This window comes from Magnolia sinica, chromosome 2 (assembly GCF_029962835.1).
Source record: "Magnolia sinica isolate HGM2019 chromosome 2, MsV1, whole genome shotgun sequence".
Taxonomy (NCBI): Eukaryota; Viridiplantae; Streptophyta; class Magnoliopsida; order Magnoliales; family Magnoliaceae; genus Magnolia; species Magnolia sinica.
The window spans coordinates 32,422,589-32,444,080 of record NC_080574.1 but is presented as its reverse complement, the minus strand read 5'-3'; the positions used below and the strand labels follow the sequence as shown (position 1 = coordinate 32,444,080).

The 21,492-nt window shown below is 41.8% G+C and overlaps 1 protein-coding gene across 1 annotated transcript; it reads left to right on the top strand.

Moving 5' to 3' along the window:
• The first annotated feature begins 10,223 nt into the window (after positions 1 to 10,223).
• On the top strand, positions 10,224 to 12,466 carry LOC131228287 (phytosulfokine receptor 1-like). Its single transcript, XM_058224164.1, has one exon. The coding sequence runs from the start codon at positions 10,314 to 10,316 to the stop codon at positions 12,453 to 12,455; it is 2,142 nt and encodes a 713-aa protein (XP_058080147.1). The 5' UTR covers positions 10,224 to 10,313; the 3' UTR covers positions 12,456 to 12,466.
• The last annotated feature ends 9,026 nt before the right edge of the window (positions 12,467 to 21,492 follow it).

Below are 21,492 nucleotides of genomic sequence, written 5' to 3'. Positions count from 1 at the left end.
GAAAGGCATACTCCCTCCTTCTTTAAGAGAAAAAACAACGTGAGATCTGCACTCCCATTAAGTCATTTGATGATGCAACAGCACTAGTTGCTCCATACATAGGCCTCTCCCTCAACTTTGGACAATGCTCTTTTAAGGACACTCGTAGTCGGCGCGGATCTCCCCTCACTTGTGCCCATTGCGGATGGGTTAGTTATATAAAAGATAGATGTCATGCATTCTATGGTTATCTTCTAGGTCATCGTCTCCATAACACTACTCTGATAAGACCCCCCAAAACATCTGCTCCTGACAATTTAGGCTCTTCCAATCACGTCGTGTTTCCCCCCACTTTTACTCCAGATCAGTACCGCCAAATCTTGAATCTACTCGATAAAGGTACTACACAGCCTATGGCTAACTTGTAAATATTTCTTCTTCCTGTACTATTTCTTCTCCTTCTTCACGGGTCATTGACACCGGGGCAACCACTTATATGTCTCATTCATCCTCTCTGTTTCCTATCACTTCCCACTCTCCCAAAGTCTCTTCAGTCACCTTACCCACCGACCAACTTGCACCGGTTTCCCATATGGGCACCGTCCATCTCACACCATCTATCTCTCTTAAAAATGTTTTGTTTGTTCCTTTATTTCGTTTCAACCTTTTATCTGTTAGCCAATTAACTAACTCTTTAAACTGCTCTGTTACATTTTATCCTGACTTTTGCATATTTCAGGACCTACTTATGAAGACGACGATTGGACTGGGTCAAGAGCAAGATGGCCTTTATCACTTTCTGCCATAAGCCTCAACCACCTTCACTGCTTTACGTTCTTCTTCGGCCTCTTCATCCCCTTGGCATCAACATCTAAGACATCCCTCACATGCTCGTCTTCGCCATCTATTAAATACTTTTTGTAGTAATTTATGTTCTAATAAATTTCATTGTGATGTTTGTCCTTTAGCCAAACAAACTCGTTTACCATTTCCTTTAAGTTCTATTACTACGAATGATCTTTTTGATTTAATCCATGTTGACATTTGGGGACCCTATTCAGTCCCTGCTCATTCTAGTGCACGTTATTTTTTAACCATTGTCGATGATTTTTCATGTGCAACTTAGACCTATCTTATGCATCACAAATCTTCCATCAATTCCCTTCTTCACTCCTTTTTTGATATGGTTGTCACACAATTTCACAAGAAAGTTAAACAAATTTGTATGGACAATGGTATAGAATTCTTTTCATATAACTTTCAATCACTCCTTAAGGAACTTGGTATTATTCATCAACATTCGTGCATCACCACCCCACAACAGAATGTGGTCGTTGAAAGAAAACACCGACATACCCTTGAGGTTGCACATGCCTTGCGATTTCATGCACATCTTCCTCTCGAATTTTGGGGCGATTGTATTTCTACAGCTACATATCTCATTAATCGCCTTCCCACCCCCCTTCTTTCAGGCACCACCCCAATCCAAAAACTGACCTGTACACCTCCACACTACTCTCATCTTCGTGTTTTTGGTTGCTTATGCTACGCTTCCACCTTATCTCAACATCATGATAAATTCCAACCCCATTCCCGTAAGTGCATCTTTGTGGGCTACCCATATGCGCAAAAAGGTTACTGCGTTTTTTATATTTCCTCTCGTGAAACCTTCATATCAAGGGATGTTATATTTCAGGAGATATTTTTCCTTTTGCTAATCTTTCCACTCTTGACATGCTTGTTTTCCCTCTTCCTTCTGCAGAAGCAGATGAACCCAACGCCCCTGCACCTAGCCCTTCTACCGAATCCCCTACTATTCCTCCTCCGCCATCCTCCCCACCTCCGTCTCCCCCCCCCCCGAAACATTCATCCGTCGTACTACTTGTTCTCGCCATCCACCAGTTTGGCTACGTGACTTTGTGTGTTTAAATGTCGCTATGCCTTTTCCCCAACATCATCCACTTCAGGTAAGGGTTCTTCCTTTCCCAATTTTTCGATTTCTTTCATATTCTCATTTCTCACCACCTCATCAAGCTTTTCTCGCCAATATATCTTCTCTTGCCAAACCTACTAGTTACTCTTAGGCTGTGAAAGATTAATGTTGGCATAATGCAATGGCTAAAGAAATCAAGGCCCTTGAACAAAACAATACATGGACGCTCACTCCTCTACCTCCCAGTAAAACTCCGATTGGTTGTAAATGGGTCTACAAGCTTAAATTCCGTTCTGATGGCACTCTTGAACGGCACGAAGCTCGTCTTGTTGCTAAGGATACACCCAGCAAGAAGGTCTTGATTACCACAAGACATTCTCCCCTGTTGCCAAGATGGTCACAATCCGCTGCTTACTCGTGATTGTTGCCATCCACAAATGAGCGTTATATCAACTTGATATCAACAATGCCTTCTTACATGGTGATTTGGATGAAGAAGTTTACATTTCTCTTCCACCAGGCTTTTCCAGCAAGGGGGAGACTCGAGTCTGTCGTCTTCTCAAATCTCTCTACGGCCTCAAACAAGCTTCCCGCCAATGGTTTGCCAATTTTTCCACCGCCTTACTCTCTGCAGGCTATACTCAATCCGAAGCTAACTATTCTATTTTCACCAAACTTCATGGTGACTCGTTCACTGCTCTATTGGTCTACGTTGACAACATTATCATTACTGGCAATGATACCTCCGCCATTAACTCCTTAAAGAACATTCCTTCATCGTCATTTTGAAATTAAAGACATAGGCCTACTCAAATACTTCTTGAGAATTGAGGTAGCCCGTTCTAAACATGGCATTTACATCAGTCAACAAAAATATACTCTTGGCATTCTCTCTGATGTTAGCTTACTTGGCTCCCGGCTCACTAATTTACCAATGGATGTCAACACCAAGCTCTCCAATGAAAACGACGATATTCTTTTTGATCCAACTCCATACCCCCGTTTAGTTGGACGCGTTATCTATCTCACCATTACTAGGCCTGATATTGTGTACTCGGTTCAGACACTCAGCCAATTCATGAGTCAACCACGTCAGCCCCACTGGGATGTTGCCCTTCGCATCCTTCACTATATAAATGGCACACCAGGACAAGGTTTGCTCATTCTTCTTCCATCTTATTCACCTTGAAAGGGTATTGTGACTTTAATTGGGCCAGTTGTCCTATGACACGTTCTTCCTTAACAGGCTACTGTACCTTTCTTGGTGACTCTCCATTATCCTGAAAATCAAAGAAACAGTCTACTGTATCTCGTTCGTCAGCCGAAGCCGAATATCGCTCTATGGCCACTGTAACTTGTGAGCTCACTTGGCTCTTTTATCTTCTGCACGATCTTAATGTCCGTGACATCGGACCCGCTTTGCTATTTTGTGACAATCAAGCTGCCCTCCACATCGCAGCTAACCCTGTCTTCCATGAACGTACCAAGCATATTGAATTGGACTGTCACTTCGTTCGTGACAAGATTCAATCAAGGACCATTAAGACTTCATATATTCCCTCTCACCTACAAATTGTGGACTTATTCACTAAAGCTTGGGCAAAGATTCTTTCCATCATTGAGAGTTTTTATTGCTCACTCTCCAACTTGAGGGGGAGTATTAAATTGTACAGTTGTAAATCTCCTATTGTAGGATTTTTCCTTGTAAATCTCCTATTATAAGTTTTTCCTTGTAAATACAGCTAGCAATAGGTTGTATTACGTCTATAAGAGAGGCTTCTCTCCTTCGTATGAGATATATAGAAATGTTGCGCAGCATGCCAACAACGCAGTGAACCAAGATTCAATCTCCGGTCTCACCCACAAACGATAAATAAGAAGAAATATAAACTAGAAAAATAATCAAAGTATTCCAAACAAACCACAAGATAAGATATACGTGGAAAAACCCCAACAAGGGTAAAAAACTAATGATGCAAACTTTCACTATGAAGAAAAACGAAGATTATAAGGCAAAATATTAACCTCTCCCTTGGAAGTACAGAGAAAACCATTTGCCCACACCTTAGAATAACTCTCATTATCTACCTAGAAAAGCCCTAGGAACCCCTATTTATAGTTTAGGCAACTCCTCTTTCGCACCTCTGCGAAAATCGACTCCAAAATTCGAGTCCGCATCAAATCTAGAAACGAATTTGCATAAGCTCAATTGGTCGTGCGGAGTCTTCGACTGGTCGAGTGGCACCCTCGACCGATCGTGCACATCCCACGACTGGTCGAGCACCTCAAAAATTCAAAATCCTAACTTGCTGGAAAACGAGTCGAGCCAATCCACGACTGGTCGAGCAGGCTACTCGACCGGTCGAGCAGGTCACTCGACTGGTCGAGCGGCCGTCCAGATGTGGATCCACATCTCAACAATCTCCTACTTGGAGACACATCGCCATAAACCATCGTCTTCTTCATCCAAAGTGCACCACCCCCCGCCTTCAAGCCTGAAAACCAATCAAAGCTGAATAGAGCTTCAGCTTTTCCCGTATGACCACCTTGGTTAGCATATCCGTAGGATTCTCACTTATATGAATATTCTCCGGAGCAATTGATCCATCTTTCGATGACGAACGTATGAAGTGATATCTGATGACAATATACTTGGTCTTAAAATGAAAGGCTGAATTCTTAGCCAAGTGTATTGCACTCTAACTGTCACTGTACAGCTTGCAATCTGCTTGCTTCTTACCCAACTCTTCCATGAAACCTTTCATCCACACCATCTCCTTGCATGCTTCTATAGCCGCAACATATTCTGCTTTCGTCATATTGATAGATACTATCTTCTGTAATTGAGAGACCCAATTGACTGCAACACTCCCCAGAGTAAAGACATAACCTATAGTGCTTCTTCTGCTGTTGATATCTCTTGCCAAATCTGAATCCACATAGACTTGTAGCTTGATTTTCGATCCACCATAGTACAGCCCTACATCCTTAGTATCTACTAGGTACTAAGGATCCACTTCACACCTTCCTAATGTTCCTTCCTGGGGTTGTTCATGAAGCTGCTAACACCTCCCACTGCCTGAGCAATGTCTGGCCTTGTGCTCACCATAGCATACACGAGACTCTCAATAGTTGACGCGTATGGGACTTTAGCCATGTAGTCCTATTCCTCCTGCGTCTTTGTACCTTGCTCCTTAGATAGCTTGAAGTGGTTGGCTAATGGAGTACTAACCGGCTTAGCACCTCTCACATTAAATCTTTCAAGTACTTTGGCTATGTACTCTGCCTGTGACAAAATTAATTTCTTGTTTTCCCTGTCACGCTTTATCCTCATGCCTATGATTTATTTTGTAGTTCTTAAATCCTTCATGAAAAATTCTCTAGATAGTTGTCTTTTGAGATCTGAGATGTCTTTCATGCTTGAACCGGCCACAAGCATATCATCAACGTACAGAAGAAGGATGATGTACGACGTATTAAACTTCTTCAAGTAACAACAATGGTCTGTTTGCCATCTCCTAAAACCGTTTCCCGACATGAAACTGTCGAACTTCTTATACCACTGCCTCGGGGCCTGCTTCAGGCCATATAGACTCTTCTTCAGTCTGCACACTTTGCTCTCTTTTTCTGGTGCCACGTATCCTGCCGGCTGATGCATATATATATATCTCTTCTTTAAGGTCCCCATGAAGAAAGACTGTCTTAACATCTAGCTGCTTTAGATGTAAGTCTTCTGTAGCCACTATACTCAAGACCATGTGAATCGTAGACATTTTCACCACAGGTGAAAATATTTCAATAAAATCGATACCTGCCTTTTGTTGAAACCCTTTCACAACCAATCTAGCCTTGTACCGTTTTGAACCATCGTACTCCTCCTTCAGTCTGTAAACTCATTTGTTATGAAGAGCTTTCTCACCCATAGGTAGAATGATTAGTTCCCATGTACGATTAGACTCAAGAGAGTCCATCTCATCATCCATGTTCTGCTCCCACTTAACCCGTGTATCTGACTGTAATGCCTCTTCAAAACGCTCTGGTTCACCATTATCTCTTAGCAGTAGATAATGTAGGGATGGTGAGTATCGGACCATGGGTCTCCTCAGTCTCCTCTCCCGAGTAGACCTCCTCACAACCAGTGTCTGTGGCTCTATCTCATAATGCTCCTGTGCATGATCATCTTGTGGCGCTGTAATACTCATGTCCAGTAACTCCTCCAACTCTACAAATTCTTTCTCTTCGGCCTTATTTTCCTGCACATTGTCCTTATGCATCACTTTTTCATTGAAGACTACGTCTTTGCTTCTAATGATTTTCCTATTTTTTACATCCCAAAACCTGTAGCCAAAATCATACTACCTGTAGCCTATAAACGTGCACCTCCTGGACTTCGCATCCAGCTTGTTTCTGTGCTCTTCATTAATGTGAACATATGAAGTGCAACCGAACACTCTGAGATGTGCAAGGTTTACTTCTTTCCTAGTCCACGTTTCTTCTGGTAGCCCACCATCCAATGATGATGAGAGACTTCTATTAATGAGATATGCGGCAGTATTCACAGCATCTACCCAAAAGGTCTTGGGCAACCCTGCATGTAACCTCATGCTCCTGGAGCACTCAAGGATCATCTTATTAATGCGCTCAGCTGTGGTGTCCTTGGAATCGTTTTCTGATGTTTGATTCCATTTGCTGCACAATACTCCTCAAATCTCTTATCACAATACTCTCCCTCATTATCTGATCTGAGACATTTTATTGTTTTACCTGTCTCGTTTTTTACCATTACTTTCCACTTTTTAAATACATCAAATACATCAGATTTGTGTTTTAAGAAATAAACCCATAGTTTTCTACTAGCATTATCAATAAAAGAAAACAAATAAACTTACCCTCTTTAGATGATACCTATGCCCGTCCCCACACATCAGTGTGTACAAGCTCTAACAGATGTGTCTTTGGAGCGCGTCCTGTCGTCTTGAAACTTACCCTCTTCTACTTGTCATACACACAGTTCTCGCGCAATTCCAAGTTAATAGATTTCAACCCTGGTAGCTTCCCTTTTGATAATAGTACTTTCATCCCCTTTTCACTCATATGTCCCAACCTCTAATGTCATAACTGCTCATTCACTCCAGTTGATGCGACTGAGAGTGAACTATACGATCCTGAAGTCATGTATAAAGTACATTCATTCTTGCCTCGAGATATCACCAAGGCACCTTTTGTGATCTTCCAGGAATCACTGGTGAATGTCGTCACATATTCGATATCAGCTAATTACCCCACTGAGATCAAGTTCCGTCTCAAACTCAGTACATGCCTGACATCCTTCAATTTCAAAACCGTTCCATCTTTCTAATTTATATGAACGTCTCCCTTTCCAACGATACTGTATGGCTCATCATCACCTAGGTAGACTCTCACAAAGCCACCTGACACATAATCACGTAGAACTTCCTTATACGAAATAGCATGAAACAAAGCATTCGAGTTTATGACCCAAGACTCATTCCTCGCATCAAGAGACAAGATTAACGCCTTTGTGTCACTCTCCTCAGATAGATTCACCGAATTCTTCCCACCTTGAGAGCTTCCTTCTTTTTTCTTGAGCGTCATGCAATCACGTTTCATGTGCCCCTTCTTCCCGTAATGCCAACACCCGTCTTTGTCTTTCGGTCCCTTGGACTTCTTCCTCGACTTAGAACGTCCGTGTTTATTGCCTCCTTTGTTCAGCGATCTTCTTGTTCCTTCAAAGTTTAGAGCATTCCCTAAATCCCCTAAAACTCCTGATGCCTTTCTTTTATATTCTTCGCTGAGAATTAGACCGGCCACATCATCAAATTTCAGTTTTGTCGACCATGAAGAATTGCTCACAGCAATTGCTGAACCATCCCAACTGTCTAGCAGACTGGACAAGATCAATAACGCCTTGACCTCATCCTAAAAAACAATGCCAACGGATTCCAACTGGCTCGTGACTGTATTGAACTCGTTTAGATGTTCAGCCACACTCCCACCATCTGACATCTTCATGTTAAATGGCTGTTTCATAAGATGAACCTTGTTGAACGCTGAGGGTTTTTCATACATGGTGGATAGGGCTTACATTAATTCTTTTGTAGTTTTTACCTTAGATATATTGAAGGGCGACGCTCTTGGACAAAGAGAGTCGGATTGTTCGTAAAGTCTTCCGATCTAATAAAAATCATTCATCATCTGTCATCTTTTCTGGTTTCTTCTCTTTTCCTCCTAGAGGAATATAGAGGTCATTTTAATACAGATAATCCTCGATCTACATCTTCTAGAAGACAAAGTTTGAACCATCAAACTTATCAATTCTAGTCTTCCCTTCTTCTGCCATCGCTCCCAATAGAAATAAACCAATAGCTCTGATACCAGTTGTTGCGCAGTATGCCAACAGCGCAGTGAACCGAGATCCAATCTCCGGTCTCACCCAGAAACGATAAACAAGAAGAAATATAAACTAGAAAAAGAATCAAAGTATTACAAACAAACCACAAGACAAGATATACGTGGAAAAACCCCAACAAGGGTAAAAAATCACGGATGCAAACTTTCACTATAAAGAAAAATGAAGATTACATGGCAAAATACTAACCTCTCCCTTGGAAGTACAGAGAAAACCCTTTGCCCACAGCTTGGAATAACTCTCATTATCTACCTAAAAAAGCCCTAAGAACCCCTATTTATAGTTTAGGCAACTCCCCTTTTGCGCCTCTGCGAAAACCGACTCCAAAATCCGAGTCCGCATCAAATCCGGAAACGAATCTGCATAAGCTCGACTAGTCATGCGGAGTCTTCGACTGGTCGAGCGGCACTCTCGACCGGTCGTGCACATCCCACGATTGGTTAAGCACCTCAAAAATACAAAATCCCAACTCGCTGAAAAATGAGTCAAGCCAGTCCACGACCGGTCGAGCAGGTCACTCGACTGGTCGAGCGGCCGTCCAGATGTGGCTCCACATCTCAACAAGAAATACAATTGATTTCTTCTCACCTTACAACGGTAGAGGATTGAACATGCACTGTTGAAACATGCGTACGGCCACAAGAATTTTAAATCAGGCTATTTTTATGCTTTTAGTTCAGAACATCACTGCGGACTCGGGAACTTTCAACAGTAAGAATTTACCTACGTAAAGCACACTTAAGTTTTGGATTTAGGTCATTTTTGGGCCCATTACCTAAAATGATCTTAAATAATCTTGCAAAACTGATGAACTTGGTGGATTTTCCACAAACATCATGGTGGCCCACAAAGCCTTTAGCAGGGAATCCTCATCCCCAAGCGGATACGGATTGGCTACTCCCCCTGCCACCGGCCAATAGCTTCTTACTCTGTGGGACCCACCATGATGTATCTTTTTAATCCGTTCGGTTAATCCATTTTTACAGATACTTTTAGTAGTTGATCCCAAAAATGAGAGGGATATAAATCCCAGGTGGACCACACCCCATGAAAACAATAGTGATTGGATATCCGCCATTAAAATCCTCCTGAGGCCCACTGTACTGTTTATTTGACATCCTGCTGATTAGGTCATACAGACCCAGATGAAGGTAAAAAACAAATATCAGCTTATTCCAAAACTTTCATGGCACAAAAAGTTTTTAATGGTCGACGTTCATTCAACACTGTTACCTGTAATGTGGTCCATTTGAGATTTCGATATACCTCATTTTTGGTATCATGCCATAAAATGATTTAGAAAAATAGATAGATGGCATGGATGAAAAACATACATCATGGTAGGGCCCACAGAGCACCGACCATCAGCCACCGGGCTGGTGGCAGGGGGAGTAGAGCCAACCCCTAGAGCCATCTCTTCACAGCACACGAGGCAGTGTGAAATATCAATGAAGACCGTCTGTAACGTTTCCTGTAGTGCGGATGGAAAACGGTTCTAAATACACAATCCATCAGAGATCATGTCCATCTGATCCGCGCCCACAAAAGCAACGGCAGTAAACAAAAATAGCTAACCACCAAAATTCATTTTCGGAGAAATCAAGAAAATGGATAAATAGTCGAATCTAATCCTGTGATTTTTGAAAAAACACGAACCGTTCCATGATACGTATCCCTAGATGGACGGATCTGATTGATGCATCACCATACCACGTGGAGGGATGGCTGTACCATATTCCGGTTCTCCTAGCTCCACTGTATCAAAATGAAGTCCAACTGATGTAACTGCCGTCCCCCAAGTCTTTCTGGTCAAAGTAAATGGCAGAGCATTTCCAAATCCAATCTTTTACAGTAAAGCGAAGTTGAGAGGAAATTTCAGGTTTGAATTCTTCAAAAACCCAAAACTCTGAAAAACAAGGATCTATTCTTCTTCTTCTTCTTCTTCTTCTTCAATCTATTTCAAAGTCGAACATGCTTCAGAGAGATTTCTGGGCGTTCTTCGTTTTCCTATGTCTTGCTTTCCAATCCCACATCTCGAATTCTCAAAGCCCAAATTGCAATTCCAACGATTGGAGAGCGCTGCAAGGCTTCCTGACAGGTTTGGACTCTACAATTGATGGGTGGGGCAATGCTTCGTCCGATTGCTGCAGCTGGGCCGGCATCAACTGCGAGATGTCTTCTACGTTAGGGGTCGAGGATTCAACAGTCCTAGGCAAAAGGGTCATCGGGTTGGATCTTGGCGGGAGAGGATTGAAAGGTTTCATTTCTGAATCCTTGTCCGGCTTGGATCAGCTAAGAGTCCTCAACCTCTCTGATAACAAGCTCACCAGCACTGTGCCAACAGAACTATTTCATTTTCAGCATTTAGAGGCTCTTGATTTGAGTCACAATGACTTCTCTGGTTCAATCATGGCTGATTCTGATTTACCAATGATCCTGTCTTTCAATGTCTCGAACAATCAGTTCACCGGCAGGCAGCCGATCCTTGCGCGGTCCACGAATTTAGTGGCATTCATTATCAATACTAATAAGTTCGATGGTCCCATCGATGCGAGTATTTGCGGCATGTCGTCCCAGGTTCAGGTTCTTGATTTTTCATCAAATGGGTTCTCTGGCAATTTCTCAACAGGTTTTGGGAATTGTAGGTCCCTTCTAGAGCTCTCTCTTCATTCGAATGAACTGATAGGAAGTTTGCCAGACAGTTTATTTGAGTTGGTGTTGTTGAATGAGTTGAAGCTTCACAAAAACAGACTATCCGGGCTGCTGAGCGATGGAATAGGTAATCTTTCTAACCTCATGCATTTGGATCTCTCAATCAATGAGTTTTCAGGGAATCTGCCTGATGTTTTCAGTAAACTTGGAAAGTTGGAGGTTTTTTCTGCTTATTCAAACAGTTTCACAGGACCTTTACCCGCATCCTTGTTGAGCTTGTCGTCACTCTGCTTTCTTAATCTAAACAATAACTCTTTTAGTGGCGGGATAGATCTTGATTGCACAGCAATGGTCCATCTCAGCCATCTTGATCTCGGCTCGAATCAGTTTCGTGGCAACATTCCCAATAGCTTATCCTCCTGCACAGAATTGAAGACCATAAACCTTGCTAAAAACAGCCTCGATGGCCAAATCCCTGATAGCTTCAAACACCTTCAGGAACTCACTTCCCTGTCGCTGTCAAATAATAGCTTCAGAAACATTTCAGCGGCACTTGGGGTCCTACAACAATGCAAGAACCTAACTACTTTGGTACTCACCAAGAGTTTCCATGGCGAAGAATTGCCCACATATGGAATTCAAGGATTCAAGAGCCTAGAGGTTCTTATCATTCCAAACTGTGGCCTTTCTGGTTCAGTTCCTCCCTGGCTGAGAAACTGTACTCAATTACGACTGTTAGACTTATCTTGGAACCACTTGAATGGAAACATCCCTTCATGGTTAGGTAGCTTAGATTCTCTCTTTTATTTGGACTTGTCAAACAATTCACTCACAGGAGAAATCCCAGAAAGCTTGACACAATTGAAGAGTCTCATTTTCCCCAACATCTCACATGAAGAGTCTACACCTCCTGGCTTTCCGCTTTTCATGAAATCCAATCAAAATGCAAGTGGGTGGCAATACAATCATGCTAGCAGCTTCAGGCCATCATTGGTTCTGAGCAGCAACGAGCTTACAGGACTGATCCGGCCGGAATTTGGGAATTTGGAATATCTTCATGCACTGGATCTCAGCAAGAACTACCTCACTGGAGCAATTCCAGGTGGTTTATCTAACATGAAGAACTTAGAGATATTGGATCTGTCCTTCAATAAGCTCGTGGGAGCCATACCCTCTTCTCTAATCAAGCTCAACTTTCTATCAAGATTCAATATAGCAAACAACGGCTTGTCTGGAGCAATCCCTTCAGGAGGGCAGTTCTCTACCTTCCCACCTTCAAGTTTTGAGGGGAACACTGGCCTCTGTGGTCAACATCTATACCCTTGCCGTATTGCATCGAAGGAAACTGAAACTGCCCCAGTGGAGAGAAGCAGAACAGTCCCTGTCGATTTGAGATTCGGAATTGAAGTAATGTTGTATCTTCAGCTTGTAATTATCCTCTACTTGGAAAGATTATTCTAAAACATCTTAAAGGGTTTGTTTAAGGGGAAATGATAAAATACAGTCTGCTGTACTGTGTTGTGCCGTGATTGAACACATTCGATATTACAGTATAGCAGGTTGAATTTTATCATTTCCCTTGTTTAAGTTACAAAAATGCATTTTCTGCACGTGTATAATCCCCTCCTTGCAAACCCCAAAATTCAAATTCCATTAACCACGTAACTAATAAGGTAGTTATTCCCTAAAATTGTGTTTTTTATTTTTTTCGCGTGTGTTTTAAATGAAAGGGGATGCCTCTCTCAAGGATCTTCTTGAATGGAGTATGCCCAAATGAACTCTCATTTTGAACATTTCAACCCATTTGATTATACAAAGATCATGTCTAAGCAAAAGTGTCAAATTACCAAAGGGTTGAAATAATCCGATTGAGAGTATTTACTGGATGTCTTTCCACCATACAAAGTGAGATTTTTGTCATATAAACGGTTTGAATCATTGGAAGATGATCCAAATTCAAAGGCTAAAGTTGCAACATATAGTATTGTAATACGTTGGGATGTATTCAAGCAAACCTCCAAAAAGAAGTGAATAATCTGAGTGCCATTTCAAGTCTAGAGAAGCTCGAAACAGAGCTATTCAGTTAGTAGGTGTACCAAAGGCAACATAACAGGAAGGATTTTAGAGACTTAGTATGTGAGAGTGAGGAGTGGTAGCTCAGGAACATCTGAACTCTTATTGTAAATACCATTTCCATTTAATCCTTCCATTCCTCAATGAAGGCATTTGGTTAGGCAATATTAATTGCAGGACAATGAGATGTGGGTTGACAGAGCAACCAGACCACCATGCCTGATGCATTTATTTTAGGGAATTTTACACAAAAAAAAAAAATAATAATAAAAATAAAAATAAAATTATAATTAATATAAAATTTACATTCCATTACCCTTTTCAAAAAGGTTTTCAATAAGCTCTCTCACTAATCTAGGTAATTACCATTAGAGTACCTTACATTAGTGCGAGGAAAGGAATCAGCAGCTTGGGTGGGCCCCACCATGATGTTTATGTGAAAACCACTCTGACCACTAGGTGCTTCACCCCCTGTTAAGCCTAGGGTCCAAAACTCAATTCCATCTGTGATTCAGATGGACCCCATGGTTGAAAACAATGTACAAGACAACACTCACTCACCAATCTCATTCCCTTAGTGTGGCCCATTTGAATCATGAATGGGCCTATTTTTGGCTTCAGTCATGAAGTTTAGTTTGGCATCTGATGGTTGGAATGAATTTAATAAAATCATAGTGGTGCCCAGTAAAAATTAAGGGTAAAGTTGGCTCACCGGAATCACATATCTGCCTGATTTCTCGGCTTTAAACCTGACACACTTGATTTTTCATGGGGCCCACCTTATATGTGCTCCCTCTTTCGCATTTTATGGTTCCTCTACACTTGCATAAAAATAAAAAATAATAAATAATAAATTAAAAAAACCACATAACTATGTTTATACCATTTTCAAGTTATTCTTGTTATTTTAAGCAACATGAGGCAGTTATTAGATTGGCAGTTCACAATACTTTGAATAATGACCTGAGACTTCGGATTTAGCAATGATTGGAATTTGGCCATTATGTTCAAGCTGAAACAACGGATGATCAGAAGGAATATAGGAAAGGAAATCAAATATTTACTCAGTTTCAACAGTCCATGTGAAGTAAGAAACAAGCTGTAGATGTTATACCAGATACCTTAGGATTGGTTTGTTAAGCCCCGTCTATATAAGATAGCCCATCTACATGCCCAGTCATCGGTGATCATGGCTTATGGATGTAAAGTTCAAGCCATTTATCAAAAGGAGCCTGACTGGATTGCTGCCTTCACAATATTTAAGCTGGTCTACTCATCAGGAGGGCCGTAATGTTAGTAACAAGCGGACAGCTTGGAAAAAAGTGGCCAGGTTTTTTTTCAACCATCCTTTTGTTTCATGAATTGTGGTCCACCTAAATAGTGGGTCATCTTGTTTTTGGGCCGGGACATCACATGGTTAGTCCAACCTGATGGACAAATTGGATCTCGGACCCATATTTCACCCCGCCATAGGTCATGCATGGTGTGTAGATGGGTTTTCTTATATGCACATGTGGGCTTCCAAAGTTCATATGATTAGTTTTGAAGCGATAATCACTTTATTACAAAAAATGCTAAAGCCAAAGAATACAAAATGGAAAATTACAATAGAAAACCATTAACAACTTTAACCACCTAACATGAAACTGATCGATGGCTAATACTTTAGCTGGTTGCCCACCATTCCATTAATTTAATTTTGCCCTATTAAAAACTTTCGAGATGCTATTCTTTAAATTTATAAAACAATGGGTTTTTTTTTTCCAACCAGATGCCTTATAGCCTTTCTAATAAACATAGATGCCAGACTCACTTCATAACTCTACTTTTGCTCCCCCGACACCAAGAAAATTAGAAAAACTGACCAATCGAACTTGAAGCAACCCATGCAATTTCAAACAAATTAAAGAAACTAATCTAAATGGTTTTAACAAAATACAATGGATAAAAAGATGAACAATCGATTCCTTATCTTAATAGCATCATAAATATATATTGGGGATGATCACGAGACGCATGCATAAATTATCAACCGTGAGAACTTTACTCCTCCCCACTGAGCATGCAAAAGTCACCCACCTTTGAACCATGGTATTAAACATGGATTGTCTAACACTCAAATTCCTTACTATACTCCTATCAATCATCCAATAAACATATTTTACATTATATTTATGCTGGTATATTGGAAAAAATAAAATAAAAGGCCTAATCTTTGATTTGTATGTGAGATCTAACACTCTGACCATTGAATGTCTAATCGTATGTTAGGCCCAGGCCCAAGAAATCAGGCTGACCCATAATTCAGGTGAGCTGCATCAAAGAAAACAGTTGAGAGAAATGTGTCTACTCTTGATTTTTGCAGGGGCCACTATAATGGTTATATGAAATCCACTCCAACCATTAGGTGCCACAATAAAATTTAGGCCTGATCTCAAAAATCAGGCCCATTTGTGATTTCGATGGGCCATACCAATGAGCCACACCAATGGAAATACTTTGGAGGTTGCCAGTTTTCAATCCTGCGGTGATGCATCTTGTTATGATACACCTTACCGTCAGGGTGGATTTCATGTAAATAATATGGTCGAGCCCACCAGCCACTGACCCCTGTGCTCACGGAAGCGTATTAGCTGGTGTTCCACACACAGCTATATAGCTGTTGTATTGACGTCAACAAGTTCTGTGGGTCCCATCATGAGGTATGTGTTATATCCAAACTGTCCATCCATTTTATGAGATCGTATTAAGGCTTGAATCGAAAAATAAGACAGATCTAAAGATCAATTGGACCACACTGTAAAAAGTGGTGGGAGATTGAAACCCTTTTGGGAGTCATAATTTTTGGATCAATATGATATTTGTTTTTTCTCTAGGTATTTGTGACCTTATGAACAGATTTGATGGAAAATAAATGTTATGGTGGGCCCTATGAATGTTTTAACAATGAAAATCATTATCCCCGCTTTTATTCGTGGTGTGGCCCATTTGACCTTTGGATATGATTAAATTTGTCTCATGCACTAAAATGACCTCGAAAACTGGAAGAACAGTGTGAATATAACAAGTACATCATTTTGGGGCCATGCAACTTTGATCTCTTTGAACCGTTCGTACAACTCGGAGCTCGAGGGGCGGCTGCGCTCGTCTTCGCACGACACGTGTATACACCAGCTATATAGCTGGTGTGTGGTGCACCAGCCAATCGGCGTACCGTGCTCACACAGTGGACCTAGCCGCTGTTAATAAATCTAAATAGGAAGGTATTCTTGTGTAGTTTATTGAAAACACTTTTGAAAGGACTGTGTAGTGATCCCGTGATCCAAGTTATGGCCCCACCACTATGTATGTATTTTATCCACTCTGTTCGTCCATTTTATCAACTAATTTCAGGGTATAAATCTAAAAACATGAGGCATATCTAAATATCAGTTGGACCACATCACAGGAAAAAGTGGTGGTTGAACCCCCACCATTAAAAACTTCCTAGGGTCACTGTAATATTTGTTTGTTATCCAACCTGTTGATTATGTCACACAGACCTAAATGAAGTGATAACACTAAGATGAGCTTGATCCAAACCTTTCGTGGCCCCCAAGAAGTTTTCAATGGTGGTCATTCAATCAACCACCGTTTCCTGTGGCGTGGTCCATCTGAGATTTCAATATGCCTTATTTTTGTTTGAATGCACTAAAATGAAATTGAAAAATGGATGGACAGTACGGATAAAACACATACATCATGGTGGGCCCTCAGAGGTTTTCCATCACCGACCAACACCAGCCTGGTAGTGGACGCGGATTTCCTGCGAAAGCGTTTCGCAGGAAGTTCCTGCGCTGAGAACCCAGGTGGGCCTACTACGCCCCGTTCATCCGTTTTTTGTGTTAATTTTAGAATATTAGGGAAAAAATTTGAACCGGATCCATTGCTTAAGTGAGCCGATGACGTTAGAATTTAACATCCACAGTTGAAATATTCATGGGGCCACAGAAGTTTTGAATCATGTTAATATTTGTGTTTTGAGTTAATCCCAGTAGGAATGAGGTTATGAACGGTATAGATGGCATGTAAACATCACTGTCGACCTTAGGAAGATTTCAACGGTAGGAATTTTCCTAACCACCTTCTCTTTTAGTGCGGCCCACTTGAGTCTTGAATCTTGATCAATTTTGGTTTATTAACGAAAATGATGTCAGAAAACGGATGGACGGAGTGGATTCATTACAAACATCACGGTGGGCTCCATCTCAGTCTCCAGCGCAGGAACTTCCTGCGAAAGGCTTTCGCAGGAAATCCTCGTCCGCTGGTAGTGGAGGGTCATCACTACTGAATCTGAATCCCTTCTCAAAGGGTACCAGATCTAAATTCTAGATTAAATAGGTAGTTTCTAATAAAATTTTCTTTATTTTAGTGAGGTTTATCGGGCCTTATTTCGACAAGCACTGAAAATCTTTAGGGAAAACTCAATAACATTGATGCAAGACAGTGCATTTTCTGCCTGAGACATGAAGGATTTATGGTGTGTTACCCATGTCTGCAACGATCTTCTCCTTTGGGTCGTGCTACTCTTTGGCAATTCATAATTCCTCGACACTTCCAATCACTGAAAAAAAAAAAAAAACGGTTATTCGTTCCAAATTATTATTGTAATTTCAAACAACATCAGACAGTTATTAGACCAGACCAGCAGTTCACACTTCTTTGAATAATGAATTGAAGCTACAGATGCCGCACTGGATCTGAAATTGGCCATAATATTTATTTATTTATTTTAATTTGTTTGTAAGTACACCCTACTATCAGTTCACACTTCAGTGTTACCCACCCCCACTAGGGAATTGATACCACGACCTCAGTGTTGAAACGAGGTATCTTCCGCTTAGTCTACCACTTGAGCTATGGATCAGGGTGTAATTGGCCATAATATGAAATAATGGATTATCATCATACATAATCTAAGAAAAAAAATCAAATATTTACTCGTTTCAATGGTCCACACAAAGTAAGCCAAAAAAATTGTAGATGTTCTAACTGACGGGGATTTCTCCTCATGGCTCGACCGGTCGAGAGCTTCACTCGACCGATCGAGGGTGCTGGTCGACCGGTCGAGGACTACCTCGACTCGAATTCCAGCGAGTTTGGTTTGAAATTTTCCGTGGTGCTCGACCAATTGAGGTTACGCAGATTCATTTCGGATTTTGTGTGGACTGCATAAATTTGAAGCGGTTTTGTAAGAGGTGCGAAAGGGAGTTGCCTAAACTATAAATAGGGGTACCTAGGGCTGTTCTAGGTAATGCAAGAGAGTTTCCTAAAGCTTTGTAAGGGTTTAAGGCCATCAAAGATGTGAGAGAGAGAGAGAGAGAAAGAAAGAGAGGAAGCTTGTGGAAGGGAGGTTCTACTCGTAGAGGTGATAGACTGTGCATTCGATATTTCAGCACTTCTATGTCCTTGTAATCGATGAGATCTCTCCGTTTTTCTATATTCTCTTATTGTTTATCCGCTCCTGCGTGAGTGAAGAAGGTTTGATCCAAGCGGTATGTACTTGTGATCGGTTGTAACGTTTTACTTCATAGTGGATTGTTGCTCTGGACGAGGTCTCGTGGTTTTTATCTCTTTGAGAGTTTTCCACGTAAAAATCTCGTGTCGTGTGGTCTGTGCTTTGATTTATTCCATTGCTTTATTATCCCATAATTCTAGTGTACTTGGGAGGCTAGGTCCTAAGGTTTTGTGCAACGCCCTCCAACAAAGTGGTGTCAAAGCTGTTGGTTTATTGAATGGAGTGGGATTGGTTTTTGAATTATGGAAGGTCGATGATTAGTCTCAATGGTTCTAACTGAACCATATGGAAGGCTAAGATGGAGGACTTGCTTTATTGCAAGGACTTGTATGATCCAATCCTTGACATATCAGCGAAGATAAAAGATATGACAGATTTTGATTGGAAGAAATTGGACCGGAAGGCGGTGGGGTTTATTAGACAATGGTTGGACGATTCCATATTCTACCATGTGTCTACAGAGACCTCAACCGCTAGCTTATGACTGAAACTGCAAGGGCTGTATGAGAGGAAGACAGCCGGCAATAAGATATTTCTGATAAGATAACTTGTGAATTTTAAGTTCAAAGATGGTGGTTCTGTGGCTGAACACACAAATGAACTCAGCAATATATTGAACCAACTCTCCGCCATGAAGATGGTTCTGGACGATAAATTACAGGCTTTTCTATTGCTTAGCTCATTGCCTGATAATTGAGAGACATTGGCGGTGTCTCTGAGTAACTCTACGCCAGACGGAAAGGTGTCCATGGAATAAGTAACTAGCTGTCTTTTCAATGAGGAGACAAGGAGGAAGTCTCAGGGGTCTACTCAGCAAGAGGTGTCTGCACGCTCCGAACTCGGAAATCGGGCTTATAAAATTCTCGATCGCTGAATCCGGCGCCGACAACCTCCGTAGAACCCCATTCTCGGCTCCCGGTACCCATTTACCAGGTTCCGATCCTGGGATCCTACAAGGAGGATTTCTAATATCATTTGATTTATAATGAGCATAACAAAAGTATAACCCACGAATAATAACCACAAGAACACCATTACAAAATCCACTATGATCAAAACTTTGAGTACAAGGCGTATGAAGGGAAATACAATATATTGAAAGTAACAAAAACTCCAGAAGCTCGACTGCACACTCCAAAGGCGGCGAAGTTACGGCTGCGTCCTGGTGTCACCTGTACGCATCAATCATGCATAAGCTTATAGAAAGCTCAGAGGGTGGTGTAAGTGTGTGCGCAATATGAGCGTGCTCAGGATGCAAGGTCAGAGAAATGTGGAATCATACTGATGAACACATGTATGCAATCAGCCGTACCAAGGTCATATGGGGTAAAACATGAATGCGATCGGCTACATCAAGGCCATGCGATGCAGAATGTAAGTCAAGCATGTCAATCCTCATCCACATATCAATGCAGCTCCTCACTAGAGCATCAAATCAATGCGGTTCTCAGTCTGGATAATCACCGGTATCAAGTACACTCTACGCCAGCTTGCCGCCCCTATCTGGACGCACAACTGGGAGGGTGGAAGATACCTCACTATCCGCCTGCCAATATCGGGCCCGACTCGTCGATAGTGGACCGATTCCTCAAGCTGGTCAAACTCAACCTATAAATTGCCCCCTCACTCAGGCGGGTAAGGTCACACCCCTTTCCAACCGACCATGACACAGTGGGAGACGCGGCCTACTGGTATACGGCCCTCGCGCGCTTGTGTATCCACTCGGGCTCGACGTTGGAGTCATCCTCTGGTACCATCTGATTTAGGAATTTTCACCCAGGGCCATCTATGGCGCCAGTATGATAGAACCAAATATTTTCGGTATCTAATCCTGCCATCCATGATGTGTCTATGGAGGCTATGGCCTTGATGGTGCTAGGGCATATAGTAACTACAATCACACAAATGCAAGTGCATGAGTTACACTACCAGTCATGCAACAGTCCTGCGTGTACCATGCACTTATATGGGGCAACTCCGCCTATCAGGGAGCCCATAAACAGTCTGCCCGAAGGCATATGCTATGATCGGTCACTCCTCATATCAGGCATACATATGATGCGTATGATCATGAATCATGGATCTATACTAAACATGTATAAAGAGATGGGCTCTGTGTATAACGGAGATGGGCCTAGACGGCCTACTTACAACAAGTATGGGCCTATCAATGGGCCTTAGGGAGAGTTATAATGCGGACATGTAACCAACATTATCCATTCAATGTGGACGTCAAACCATCATTGATCCCAAGGCGTAGCCCACTACAATAGTCAACACATGAACCATGGTAGAATCACGTTGTAATGGACCTCATGTACAACCCATTGGGCCTCGACTCATGGGCCTTCAATACATCAAATGGGCCTCAAACCATGGTCTCATATATATCAAAGTAGGCCTTAGTGGGCGACCATGAATACATTAAGATGGGCCTCAACTAATGGCCTTATACAAATCAAAGTGGGCCTCAATGGACGGCTCATAAATACATCAAAATAGGCCTAGTCACATGGATCATATGGTAGCCCATGATTGGCAAAATTAGAAGGGCAGAGGGTCCGACACACTCATCACGATGGACTTGCCTAGGGAGGCTCATATTTGGGGCACATAAATAAGGTGGACCCCACAAAATAAATGAACAATGTGGATACAAAACATACATTAGTGGGTCCCGTGTGGGCCCACCATAAACGTTTATTTTCCATCCAATATGTGGATAAGGTCACATAGACCCTGGGGCCACTGTACTATTTATTTGCCATCCAACGGTTCATAAGGTCACGTGGACAAGGGGGGTAGGGCCCACTGTAATATTTATTTGCCTCCAATCTGTTCATGAAGTCAAGTGGACCAGGGCCCACC